The sequence below is a fragment of the Lepidochelys olivacea genome (assembly GCF_965140295.1).
Source record: "Lepidochelys olivacea isolate rLepOli2 genome assembly, chromosome: 4".
Classification (NCBI taxonomy): domain Eukaryota; kingdom Metazoa; phylum Chordata; order Testudines; family Cheloniidae; genus Lepidochelys; species Lepidochelys olivacea.
This window is the reverse complement of record NC_140414.1, coordinates 75,361,804-75,375,489: the sequence shown is the minus strand read 5'-3', so window position 1 is coordinate 75,375,489 and position 13,686 is coordinate 75,361,804. Positions and strand designations below refer to the sequence as shown.

The 13,686-nt window shown below is 38.8% G+C and overlaps 1 protein-coding gene across 1 annotated transcript in view; it reads right to left on the bottom strand.

Moving 5' to 3' along the window:
* The window catches only part of ANXA10 (annexin A10), a gene marked incomplete at its 3' end in the record, with an annotated part of 49,868 nt that extends 36,816 nt beyond the window's left edge, over positions 1 to 13,052 (bottom strand). The window contains exon 1 of the mRNA XM_084627642.1: positions 12,963 to 13,052. Within this exon, the coding sequence (XP_084483768.1) occupies positions 12,963 to 12,980 (18 nt within the window). The 5' untranslated portion in view covers positions 12,981 to 13,052. The remainder of the gene's footprint in view (positions 1 to 12,962) is intronic.
* Between the last annotated feature and the right edge of the window lie 634 nt (positions 13,053 to 13,686).

The following is a 13,686-nucleotide window of genomic DNA, read 5'->3' as shown; positions in this document are numbered from 1 at the left end:
GAGGCACTGCTCAGCTAAGTATACCAGGCCCAATGTTAGTAAGGAAAATCCAAGCCAATAAACAGCCAAACTACATTACCATAAAAATCAAAGGAACGATAATTTTAAATAGAATAGAATTACATATGTAACTTCAAGGTAACTCCTTCTAGAAAACACAGCACAAGAAAAACATTTTTAATAAAAATCCTAGAACAAAATTTGAGCAAACAGCTCTTTCCAAAATATTAAATTACCTCACACAGTACTTACCTTTGACCTTGGCTTCTATCTCACACAAATCGTAGAATCATAGAATATTAGGGTTGGAAGAGACCTCAGGAGGTCATGTAGTCCAATTCCCTGCTCAAAGCAGGACCAACACCAACTAAATCATCCCAGCTAGGGCTTTGTCAAGCCTGGCCTTAAAAACCTCTAAGGATGGAGATTCTACCACCTCCTTAGGTAACCCATTCCAGTGCTTCAACACCCTCCTAGTGAAATAGTGTTTCCAAATATCCAACCTAGACCTCCCCACTGCAAGTAGAGGCCATTGCTTCTTGTTCTGTCATCTGCCACCGCTGAGAACAGCCAAGCTCCATCCTCTTTGGAACCCTCCTTCAGGTAGTTGAAGGCTGCTATCAAATCCCGCCTCACTCTTCTCTTTTGCAGACTAAAAAACCTCAGTTCCCTCAGCCTCTCCTCGTAAGTCATGTGCCCCAGCCCCCTATTAATTTTTGTTGCCCTCCACTGGACTATCTCAAATTTGTCCACATTCCTTGTCCACAAAGGTTTGTGTCACAGTCCACTTGCTGATTAGCTGGTCATTGTAGCTCTCATTTAACTTTGACTGGTTTCTCAGCAGACCCAGAATTCCACCAAAATACAGTAAATCACTGACCTGAACTTTGTGTTGCTACATATAATATTAAGGTCTCCATTAAAAACCCTGAAATACTAACAACTCAGTGGCTGGCTTTTATCTCAGAGCTAGTATTATGAAAATAAATTTAAAAAACCCCAAAGAACTGTGCTTCTTTAAGAAAGTGCCCTTCTTATTTGTAAGATGTGTATCCCCGTCCTTATAATTTGAGGCTTTGAATGTCAATTTTCTGGCAGGAACACTTTCATTACTTTATTTTCTGAAAGCCATCCTGAAGCACTTTTTGTAAGTTGGATCATTTGATACATCTAGTTTGAAATCTTTGGGGCTCCAGCATGTACTAAACTTCATTGCATCTGTTTTTTCCCCAAATCTTCATAAAATTCTGATATAGGTCTGAGCCAAACGCTGTATCTGAACTTTGGACAAGTTCAGGCCTGACTCCAATGTAGTAACTATATAATAATTCCTCATTGTCTTCTGTATGTTACATTTACAAACCTTTTAGACAGGACCAAAGGATTCCAAAGAGCTTTACAATATTCACTGAAAGTTAGTCAAAGAAGAGGGATGACAACCACATTGTGGTGGACACTGGTGATTTCAAAGGACCTGACCCTCAACTGGTGTAAATGAATAACTCTGAACTAAATCCTGCCTCGGAAGTCAATGGAGCTATGCTGATTTATACTAGCTGAGGATCTGACTCTCTGTATTCTGTGGCATGTGGCAGCTTCATACTGCACCATCTTGTGGAGACATGATGGTGCATGGAGAGAAACTGGGGAAAAAGGTATTTGGAAAGGAATTCAGATCTCCATGAGTCACTATATGTTAGTGCTAGGTCATGCCTGGCCCTTGTGCAGGTGCATTTGGTGGGGAAAGAAGGAAGATTGTGGAAGGAGCTTTCACTTCTGCTTGTGGCACAATTGCAGCACTTGTTCTTGGGAAAGTGCAGAGACTACTCCCAACTAATGCCAGGGGAGCAAGCCACCCAGAAGAGAAGTAGAGGACACACCCCTACCCTTTGTGCACTTCATTTTCCTTATGCACTGAGGCAGAGGCCAGCCACAATCTGTTGCACAGTCATTTGAGAGACAGATTGGGGGTATGGCTGAGTTAAGTTAACTCCATTTTGTTATAAGAATGCAAATGTGTGATTGTAACCCACAGTTTGCATTGTAAGCATCTTTGGAAAACCAGACTAATCTTGAGAAGGGCAATCTATTCTAGACAGTGTGTGCTCACATTAGGCAGTGGGACACCTTGGAGACGACTATCGATGAGAGAGCCATCAATGTTGAATGATTATTCCCTACTAGACTAAGGGGTTTTCTACTAACAGGGCCTTTGACTGGACTCTCTACACAGAAACCTTTCTGGGAAAAGAGGGCTGGAGTTTCCTGCTCTAAGTGTCATGATATGGGTGGTCTTACCTAGTGGTCAGAGCTGGGAACAGGAACTGGGAGTCAGAGTCAAGAACCAGGCAAGGAACAAGGGCTGAGGTAGATAGGAATAGGACAAGCACAAGGTAGGAGTAGGTGTAGGGTAAGGCTAGGAACAAGGCATTGAAGAGAATGAAATTGCAGGCCACAAATATTGAATAGTTAGTAATCTGTTGCCGTTGCTGAGATTAAATGCAGACATGTGACACCTTGCAGCCAAATGGGAGGGTTGGCCAATCAGGTGAATCTGCTGAAGTCCAGCTGGGCTCATTAACCAGCCTGAGGGATGTTCTAGTTAGCCCCAAGCTCAGCTGAAGAAGCTTCTGTCCATAGTTCTTGACACTAAGCACATGGTTGGGAAAGCTGCCACCTGACTAAATATGAGAGTCATTATTTAAGAAGGCTGCTTCTCTAAGTAAGAAGCTATTCTGTCGCTATCTGTAAGCAGACCTTTCTAGGAAGAGTGAAAGTAGAAGAGACTCTGCCTAGTTTAAGAATACTACCCAGAACTCAGGATTTATAGGTAGCATGAGATCCATCTGGGGAAGTCTTGTTCAGGGCTAATTGTTATTTTTCATAGATCTGTAACTCATTTGTTTTTTTTTCTTTAAAGAGGAAATAATTGTGCCTTAAATTCTTTTGCTAAGCCTTTGTTCCTTGCTTTACAGCCATTTTGTCCATGAGGAATGTAACAAGGAAAATGGGGGAGTGGGAAACTGGGGGCTGGGGAGGGCTGAGCATTGGTTCTGGGGTCTCGATAGTTGGACTGCAGAGTTCCACTAACCAATGAGAGTGTCAGATTGCAGGGATGCATCTGCAAGACCCAGAGAAAGAAACAGTGGTCAGTTATTACCCAGACACACAGGGCCGAGAAGCCCTGGTACTGAATAATAAAATCCAAATACAATAGACTGGTGTCAGCCCAGAGAGCAGGGCTGGGCCAGTTTGTAATTCTCTAACCAAGGCAAATGGAGCAGAACAATCAGCTTTATTTTGAGGTAGGTTTTGAGAGCTTTTTGAACACCAAAAAGCAGTTAGAAAAATTACTGTTTTCCTTTGTTCAGTCTGATTGAGTTCTGCTATGTCTGCAACTAGCATACTCAGTTTTGAGTCTGTGGCTACCTGTGTTTTGTTAGTACATCATATGGGTCTTTTGATCTATTTTGTTGAGGAGAAGCAGAAGGAAAAGAACAACATACTGCACACCTTATGACTGCTCCTCCATCTGCTTGGGCTTTAGAATGGCCCAGGCAGGAGTCCTTATTCTTTCCCCTTTGTCATTTTCCTACTTTACTTTAATTTTCAAAATACACTTTGTCTAACCCATCATCAGAAAATCCTGGCCATAGCAGTGACATTTATCTGAAAGAAATATCTCCCAAGCTATAGGTGAAATAAGCCTTTAAACACACTCCAGTGAATGAAACATCCAACAGGGTTCTGAATAATTCAAGTAACAACTCCCCATCAATCAGAATGAATTATTAGACAAGGTATAACACTGGTACATCAAATTCCAACAGCTCTAAGACAGCAATCACATTACAATAACTTTTTCTGAAGATTAGTGTAAAATATTTTTCAGGACTACAGAACACATCATAAATAACAGTGTAAGAACCTACAGAGTTACTACAATTTCCTTCTCAAAAGAGGAAACAGGTGATGGCAAATGCCTTGAGACAGGTCATCAGCTGTGGATGATCAGCTAAGAAAAATAAGAGAAAACACTGTTCCTAATTAAAGCCACCCTAAATAGAAGAAAGGTAAAGAATTATTATATGACTACTAGGAGAACTACTAGTCCTAACGAAACAATGGTATAGGACAATTTACCTTAAACAATATTGACACCAACTGGAAACTTGACACGATCAAATTAGGTCTGAATAAAGACTGGGGGTGGTTGGGTCACTACAAAAAGTAATTTTCCCTTAGTTGATATTCACATCTTCTTGTCAACTGTTAGGAATGGGCGACATCCACCCTGATTGAATTGGCCTCGATAGCACTGACTCCCCGCTTGGTAAGGCAACTCCCATCTTTTCATGTGCTGTATATTTATACCTGCCTACTGTATTTTTTTCCTCCATGCATCTGATGAAGTGGGTTCTAGCCCACGAAAGCTTATGCCCAAATACATTTGTTAGTCTCTAAGGTGCCACAAGGACTCCTCATTATTTTTGCTGCTACAGAAAAGGAATCTTTAAAAGAGCCAGGAAAGAGAGTATCAATAGTCAAAACACTGGATTAAGAACAAAAACTAGGCCAGAGTTGCACTAATAACATCTTGCCCTTACTTCAGAGAAAGAAATGAAGTTCAAAATAAGCTTGTGAAAGTTTGACAATTAAAGTTGTTGTTCCTTTATTGTAATTCAGTACTCTTATACTTAAACCTTAAAAAGTTAAACCTAAACCTTTGATCTCCGGACTGACTAAATTTCTTTGATCTACGGAAGAATAGGTTTACTTACACCCAAACTTTCCCTGTAATTACAGTAATATGAGTTCAGTTTTAGATTGCTGAAATTGGCTTTGTGTTGATATTTGTGGCATTCAGAATAGGAAGATGTCTACTAAAATACTTGAATAATCTTGTAGGCCATTGCTGCATTAAGGTCTGCCTATTTTAGGGCCCAATCCAGTTTTCATTGAAGTCAACAGGCACATTCCCATTCCTCTCAGCAGAAGTTAGATCAGACCCTTAGTGACTCTTCATGACCCTATAGACTATTTTTAGTCTCACATAATTGAAATTTTCCTTTAGACTTTAATTATTGACAGCAGGCCAATAGTACAGCCCCAGTATTTTATCCCCAGTGTTAAATGCAACATTATCTGACCTCACTAAATTGACTATGCTTTTGTGGATTTCCACATATAAAAATAATTAGGCAGCAGTATACATGGGAAATAATTGACAGTGGTGCAGAAATATGAAACTGCTAAAATCAGAGAAATGGCAGAACAGGAGACTAATCTACAAAGATCTAAGTGATGTTCATGCTCATGGCACCTTGTGGGGCTGAATTTCACACTTACAAGACACATGTTGCCATTTGCTGTGTGCAGAAATTACATTTCATGGTGATATTAACGCTACTGCAGTAAAAATGGTCTTGCAGGTTTCTGCAAGAAAGGTGATGCCAGTGTAAATTTTAGGGGTGTTGTCACTTTATTTAATTTCTCTAAATAGACCATTATCCAACCCAGCCTATGAGCAAAACAAAATGTTTTTCAAATGACAGGATTCCTGGCTGAATGTTAAAAAGAACAGAAACACTTTTGAATCATTTAACTTTTCTGGCATTAGGGTCTGACCCAAAGCCTTTAGTTAAAGTCAGTGGATGCCTTTCTGTTGATTTCATTGGGCTTTGGATGAGGCTTTAAGGGAGCAAAAATGTCAGCCAGTGATTTCAAAATTGATCGTTTGAAGCTCTACTGAGGAAGGAAAGGAGAAGTTGGTATAAATTCTTCTTCAGACAAAATAAGTGACAGAGATGACTTCAGTAATAAATTCAATATAGAGAAACAAATAAGCAAGCCAAGCTCCTGTTGACTTCAGTGGTAGGACTGAGTTGAAAGGGAAGTATAGTATGTATTAGGAGTCCAGTTCTGCAAGGTTCTGTGCAAATTCTGTGAGATGGGTAGTTGAGAGTGCTAGACACCTTGTAGGACCAGGCCCAAACTTGACATTTGTGCTGCTCTGCCCTGAGTTGCTAATGCCCTATATATGCATTTTGATTATTAGCGCTGTTGCACTGAAGTAATTCACTTTATATGTTGTCCAGAGTTATGATACTATGAATATTGTGCTGAGTAATTCATTTATGCCTTTTCATTTTGGTAGATTAACAAAGGTATAAAACCCATGCACACTGAGTTTAGACTCATAGTCATGATTGTGATTCTTGGATAGCTATCAGACACTTCTTATATATGGACATTAAATGGGCTTCTAACTATAGTTTACACATGAGAGCTATGAAAGGGCGATTTATCTTGACTGATTATAAATCAGTCCTGGTAAGTAGATTCCTCCCCTAAATAGCTTGTATTGATACTATTCTGGGAAGGACCTCAAGATAAGTAAGCGGTTTTAGATGATTTCTCCAATATCTAAATGTACTTTCAATTTCCCAAGGGGACTCTAGTATATAAAGAAACTGAATTCATGACTGTGAACCTTTTTATTATCATCTGGAACCTGATCTATTTCATGATAACTATATCCATTCAAATAAAATCACATCAAAATTTGGCCTTAAGGAAATAGTGTTCTATAGAGTGTATTCAGAAAAGATGGGCCAGAACCTCAGCTGGTGTCAATGGAGCTACAATGATTTACATCAACTGATGATCTGCCCTCTTGTCTCAGCTTGTTTACCAGCTCCTGATTCCTCTTCCACACATCCCTACATGCTGCCGCTATCTTCTCTACTAAATATACTTCAAGCTCCCGCCATTGTCTTCATGAAAATTCTAAAATCTCACATTCAAGATGTAGTGGACACTCCCTGATTTATGCATGTTTTGTCTTACTACTGTACAGCACTGAGTACATTTATACAACTATATACATGACTGTGGGCCATATTTTCAAATCCTCTGCCCTCAGAAATACCCGTGCATGCATATACTTCACATTTACATGCATAAACCAGAACATTGCATATGCAATTACTCAAATGTGGCTTTTTGTACCTGCAGCTGCATCTAAGTGCATTTTTGAGGGTATAACTTTAGGTGCCAATTTTGGAAATGTGGTTATGCCAACAGACTAAAAATACTAGATAAGGTTCAGTGAAGGAAAAACACAAAACACATCTGCAAGGGCTTAATAAAGACTACATTGTATGCTAATTTTAAAGATATTGTTTTCACTTTGACATATTGGTCACAACATTTTGGTCTACTTATGTATTGGTTTTGCTGTAACACTGTTTGCAAAGGTAGCATTTATCATGGTTTTTCAAGTGAGAGAGAAGATGTAACAGGGGACCAAATTAGCAGAAAATCAGTTACTCCTGAGTCAAGGAGGAACATGAGGGTCATCCTGTGGAGTGTTTTAGGGCTGGGTAAGGGAATAATTTACCATTGAACTTGTGTAACTAGTCAGTAGATGGCTATCTGCTGATCTGACCCTTGCTCTATATAATTCCACATCAAGGTGATTCTATGGGGGAGTTCTCTCTCTGTCTTCTTATCCCCCACGTTAGTGGCTAGACCCACTCCAGAAACATCCCTCCATTTTCTGAGGCTGGAACATATGCAAAGTGCCCACAAGCAAAGGAACTTTCTGCTGTTTGAGCGTCCTCATCTTACCTACCCTTCTGTCCTCTCCTCCATGCTGCTTCTCACTGCCCCTCATGCTGATGTTCTATTTGTTTGTTTTATCTGAGAGACCCAATGATTTTAAAACTCTCTTATAGTCTCTTGCTGCCTCCAAATACCTGCCTGTGAAAAAACACACGGCCAGTTATCGTAATTGTGGCCTGGCTGATCACTTTATATGTGGACGTGCTCACTTGCACGTAAATGCCTGTAACTATTTGAATAAAAGATCCTTCCCAAACAGTTGTGAAAACATAAAACTAGTTTGCTTGGATGAAGTAGGAGGGGAATGAAGAAATAAGGGATGGCGCCTGAAAAGTGATTCAGAATTCGCAAAAAGTAAGCAAAACTTGTTTGCACTGTTTTCCCAGGTCTAAGTAAGAGTAAGAAAGTTACATTTTCTTCCATCAATCAAAGCTTTGAGCAGTTCAACACAAGCCTCAGTAAAGGCTGAGGCTGTAGCTATCTGCTTTCACAGTTTTTATCAAATTATGGTGTGTAAAGTTCAGACAATGCAGTCTTATGATGAAAAAAGTAATCTGAAGTGTGAACAACCTTCTAATAATATTTGTTCAGTAAGTCATACCACTGATAACAAACAATCTAAGTCAGATTTCCTTGGACTGAATGTTGAAGAATGTGAATACCTTCTAAAAAAAAATACATGCTTTAAAAGCAAGCTATGTGCTCTAGTCCTTTATGAACTAGCTATGCTTCCTCAAAGAGATCCTCTGTGGTACAGCTTTATTATTAGATAAAAATTGCTAAGTGTAGTATTGATTTATGTGAATTTATTAAATGTATTTCACCTCATTTGAAAATTATATGATGCAATAATGGAATGGAAACTTTTCAACATATCTAATTCAGTCATCCTCAAAATCCTCCTGTCTTTTTCTGATAAATGTATTTTATAAAGGACAGTGGCTGCCTTCTTATCTAATTTCTGGTAGTTTTTTCTGTTTGTGTACTATGGGAAGCCATTTCCAGTATGCAATCACAATAATGAAGTCAGATAATGTTTCTTTGTCTGGCAGGATTGCTGTTGTGAGCACTTTCTGGTTTGCATTCTTAAGCCTTGATGTATTCCAATCAAGGTAACCTTCCACCCAGGCATATACAAAAAAAAAATGATGATTGTTTTAAAACATTAATTAATTATTCTAAAAGTAATGCTAATTATGATTTTGCTTTTTGTTGTGTTCCTAAATTAATATTACATTGGGATTCCTCTAGGAAATAGTTAGGGCTAGAATGTGCCGTTAGCCCTCAGTAAAAGGTTGTGTGTAAACTGCACCAGGCCGGAACTAGCCCTGGGAGGCACTGTGACTCAGACACATCTCTGAGTCGCAATACCACCTCTGTGCAGACACATGCCTAGAATCCCGACCAGGGGTATTCTATTTCCTACCCAAGATCCATAAACCTGGAAATCCTGGAGGCCCCATCATCTCAGGCATTGGCACCGTGACAGCAGGATTGTCTGGCTATGTGGACTCTCTCCTCAGGCCTTACACTACCAGCACTCCCAGCTATCTTCGAGACACCACTGACTTCCTGAGGAAACTACAATCCATCGGTGATCTTCCTGAAAACACCATCCTGGCCACTATGGATGTAGAAGCCCTCTACACCAACATTCCACACAAAGATGGACTACAAGCTATCAGGAACAGTATCCCCGATAATGTCATGGGAAACCTGGTGGCTGACCTTTGTGACTTTGTCCTCACCCTCAACTATTTCACATTTGGGGACAATATATACCTTCAAGTCAGCGGCACTGTTATGGGTATCCGCATGGCCCCACAGTATGCCAACATTTTTATGGCTGACTTAGAACAACGCTTCCTCAGCTCTCGTCCCCTAACGCCACTACTCTGCTTGCGCTATATTGATGACATCTTCATCATCTGGACCCATGGAAAAGAAGCCCTTGAGGAATTCCACCATGATTTCAACAATTTCCATCCCACTATCAACCTCAGCCTAGACCAATCCATACAAGTGGTCCATTTCCTGGACATTACTGTGCTAATAAGCAATGCTCACATAAGCACCACCATATACTGGAAACCTACTGACTGCTATACTTATCTACATGCCTCCAGCTTCCATCCAGAATGCACCACATGATCCACTGTCTTCAGCCAAGCTCTAAGATACAACCACATTTGCTCCAATCCCTCAGACAGAGACAAACACCTACAAGATCTCTATCAAGCATTCTTAAAACTACAATACCCACCTGCTGAAGTGAAAAAACAGATTGACAGAGCCAGAAGAGTACTCAGAAGTCACCTACTAAAGGACAGGCCCAACAAAGAAAATAACAGAACGCCACTAGCTGTCACCTTCAGCCCCCAACTAAAACCTCTCCAGCACATTGTCAAAGATCTACAACGTATCTTGAAAAATGATCCCTCACTCTCACAGATCTTGGGAGACAGACCAGTCCTCGCTTACAGACAGCCCCCCCCCCCAACCTGAAGCAAATACTCACCAACAACCACACAACAAAAACACTAACCCAGGAATCTATCCTTGCAACAAAGCCTGATGCCAACTCTGTCCACATATTTATTCAAGTGACACCACCATAGGACCTAATCACATTAGCCACGCCATCAGGGGCTTGTTCACCTGCACATCTACCAATGTGATATATGCCATCATGTGCCAGCAATGCCCCTCTGCCATGTACATTGGCCAAACTGGATAGTCTCTCCGCAAAAGAATAAATGGACACAAATCTGACATCAGAAATCATAACATTCAAAAACCGGTAGGAGAACATTTCAACCTCTCTGACTACTCAGTAGCAAACTTGAAGGTGGCAATTTTGCAACAGAAAAGCTTCAAAAACAGACTCCAAGGAGAAACTGCTGAGCTTGAATTAATATGCAAACTAGATACCATTCACTTGGGTTTGAATAGAGACTGGGAGTGGCTGGGTCATTACATATATTGAATCTATTTTCTAAATGGGCCATCTTGATTATCACTAAAAAAGTTATTTTCTCCTGCTGATAATAGCTCATCTTAATTAATTAGCCTCTTACTCCACCTTTTCATGTTCTCTGTATGTGTATTTATATATCTTCTTACTATATGTTCCATTCTATGCATACGATGAAGTGGGCTGTAGCCTACGAAAGCTTATGCTCAAATAAATGTGTTAGTCTCTAAGGTGCCATTAGTACTCCTGTTCTTTTTACGAATACCAACTCTGCTTTTTGTTCTGAAGGGAAGGAGAGTAATGTTCTACTGACATATACTAATCAAGGATCCACTTATTTCCCTCTCTTCCCACCCCACCCCAGGGAGTAAGTGTGCACACTTCAATGCAGACATGCCAATTTATACCATGAGAGAATTTGACAGTATTTTGTTCAGGGAAAGTATATGGTCAGATTTTGACACTCTCTTTCACTCTGAGTAGTACCTCACTCTTGAGCATTCCCTCTATTCCCCTGCTTGTCATAATAAGGTCAAGCTACAGTTAATCACAGTGAACAAACAGACAAAATATACAGGAATTTTAGACTATCTATTTGATAATACTGGACTGTGTTTTCAAATTATAATAAGTCCAAATAGCTGCAATATCATTAACTCTTACTAATATTATATTTAACAATCTTTAGTGATATAAACTATAAACTATTCCCTTATGCAGTAATGTAATATACTAATATTAATGCCCGGCAATACAATCAGTACATGATATTAATTACTCAAATATAATTGGACTTGTTTAATCAGAAGAAGAAAAGAAACTGAAGTTAGTGACTCCTCCAGATTAAATTAATCCTCTAGTTGTGTCAGACTGCCTAATTCTTCCTCCTTACTCTAGTAAAATGAAATACATTAATAAAGCAGTAGAAAGAAAGAATGAACCTTCAGTTCTTAAGTGGGACCTTAGGTCCAGTAATGGACTCGAGATCCCAAATCGCAGATCAAAGACAAACACATTATGGAACCCTATTCAATAATTATTTGTCTAGAGAAACAAATAAGTGCAATATAGTTTTCTAGAAAGAAATGCTTTGTCAGTGAGACTGGAATAATTTGCCTTCAGATACATAATTAAAGAAAAAATTGCAAATGCTTTCTGTATTGATTTGTAAAGCAATTGGGGATGCACACACAAAGCATTTTGGAAAAAATACACTATTCCACTAGCATTAATTATTAAAAGGTTATGAAATTCCTTAAATGGCACAATTACCCATATGCCAGGTATATGAAGCCATTTCATATTTTGCTCTCAAAAAGTATTGGGTGCATGCACCTTGGTTTCAATATATTAATCTGGCACATTTAATCAACACCACTTCCCATGATTTGTCACTTAATGGAGAGTCAGTTTTTCATTTTGGAATATTTTTCATTTTCAAAATATAAACAAATTGAATATGACTGAATACATCCCCGACAAAATAAATGCTTATAAATGACAAAAAAAATATGTACATTACATTGTAACACAGAATATACATTCATCTTCTAAAGTAAAAGATCTGAAATGTAAATATATATATGTATGAAACATAACAAAAGGCAATATTTGTCAATTCCATCAGAAGATTCAAAAGTTTTGTTTATTTTTAACTAACTGCGTGACAATGTATGAGTACAATAGCAATAGCACTTTACAATAGTTAAAAGCCTATACAATGTAAAATCTTATATTCCGTCTTAAATTGTTCTCAGGCCAAATCATGCCAAATTTCTATGTATTCATGCTGACTCATTCAAAGGAAAGAGACATACTTCAGAAAAGCAAAACTTTTGCTAAACCAATGTACCAGTCAGCTATTTGATTCTGCAAATAAAACTTCCATTTCTTGTTCGGGTCTTGACAAGTTTTTTGTCTAACAAATTAGTCCTAACCAAGTTTCTTGCAGGTTGTACTTATTTTGTAAGGTTACTTAAATCTGCTTTTTTTAAAAAATGGGTTAATCAAAAAGCTATAGTTCAATATAAATCATTATTGTTTAGTGATGGTACAAAATTAGACCTTGACCTCGATTTCAGAAGTAAATGGTAAAAGACACATTTTGTCTTAGATATAAATTTTTAATCCTGCCACTGCATATAAAGTGCACAAACAACATTCTCCATGTTGTCCACATTTTAGATACCACATATAAACCTTGGGCCAGATCTGTAGCTGACATAAATTGGCAGTAGATTGACTACAATGGAGGTGCGCTTATTTACACCAGCTGAGGATCTGGGCTTCTAACATTCTGTTAAGGTTGGCAACTCAAACAGAAAATTTTGAAAGATTTGGCAGAACTGATCATTGTACTTACATAATCTCCACAATACATTTTGATGTAAGCCTTCAAGTTCAGTCGAGGTCAAAGTAGGATTCAGAATAAAAACTTAAAATTGCTCTAACTAACTCTTATTGTGTTGAAGAGGACTGACTGGAACCATCCAATCAAACTGATATACTCTTCTACCGATCTCCTTCGACTCCCAAGTAACAATGAAGTAGGAGCAGCTCTTGGCACTGCATGTCCCCAGATTTTACAGATTCACTGTGTATACTTAGCCATTATTCATATGTGACTAAGCAGGATTATTATGTAAAACAAATAGAACCATTAGCACAATACCTTATTGCTCTAATGTGTTGATTTAAGAAACAGAATGTAGCCAATCATGGAATGAAGTATTAATCTACAGAATATACTTGTGTTAATGATTGACTTCCAGCATTAAACTGGCTCTAGTTCATTTTTTCCTATGGCTGAGTCACTTAGCTCAGTACATATTATATTGACTATTTGCAACTGCTGTGACATTATGGATGCTGTACTGACTCTACATGGTGTCTGTGCAGTCACTGGGCCAGATCCTCATATGGTTTAAATTGGCATAGCCAATTGCCCTTTGCTGATATATACAAGTGATCAGTTTGCGAGATGCTGCAACATGCAGAAAAAATTGCAGAAGTTGCAGAGCCCTTGAGATTGTCACCAAAAATGAGAAATGATCTGGAAAAAGTGGTAAACAGTGAGGTGGCAAAAT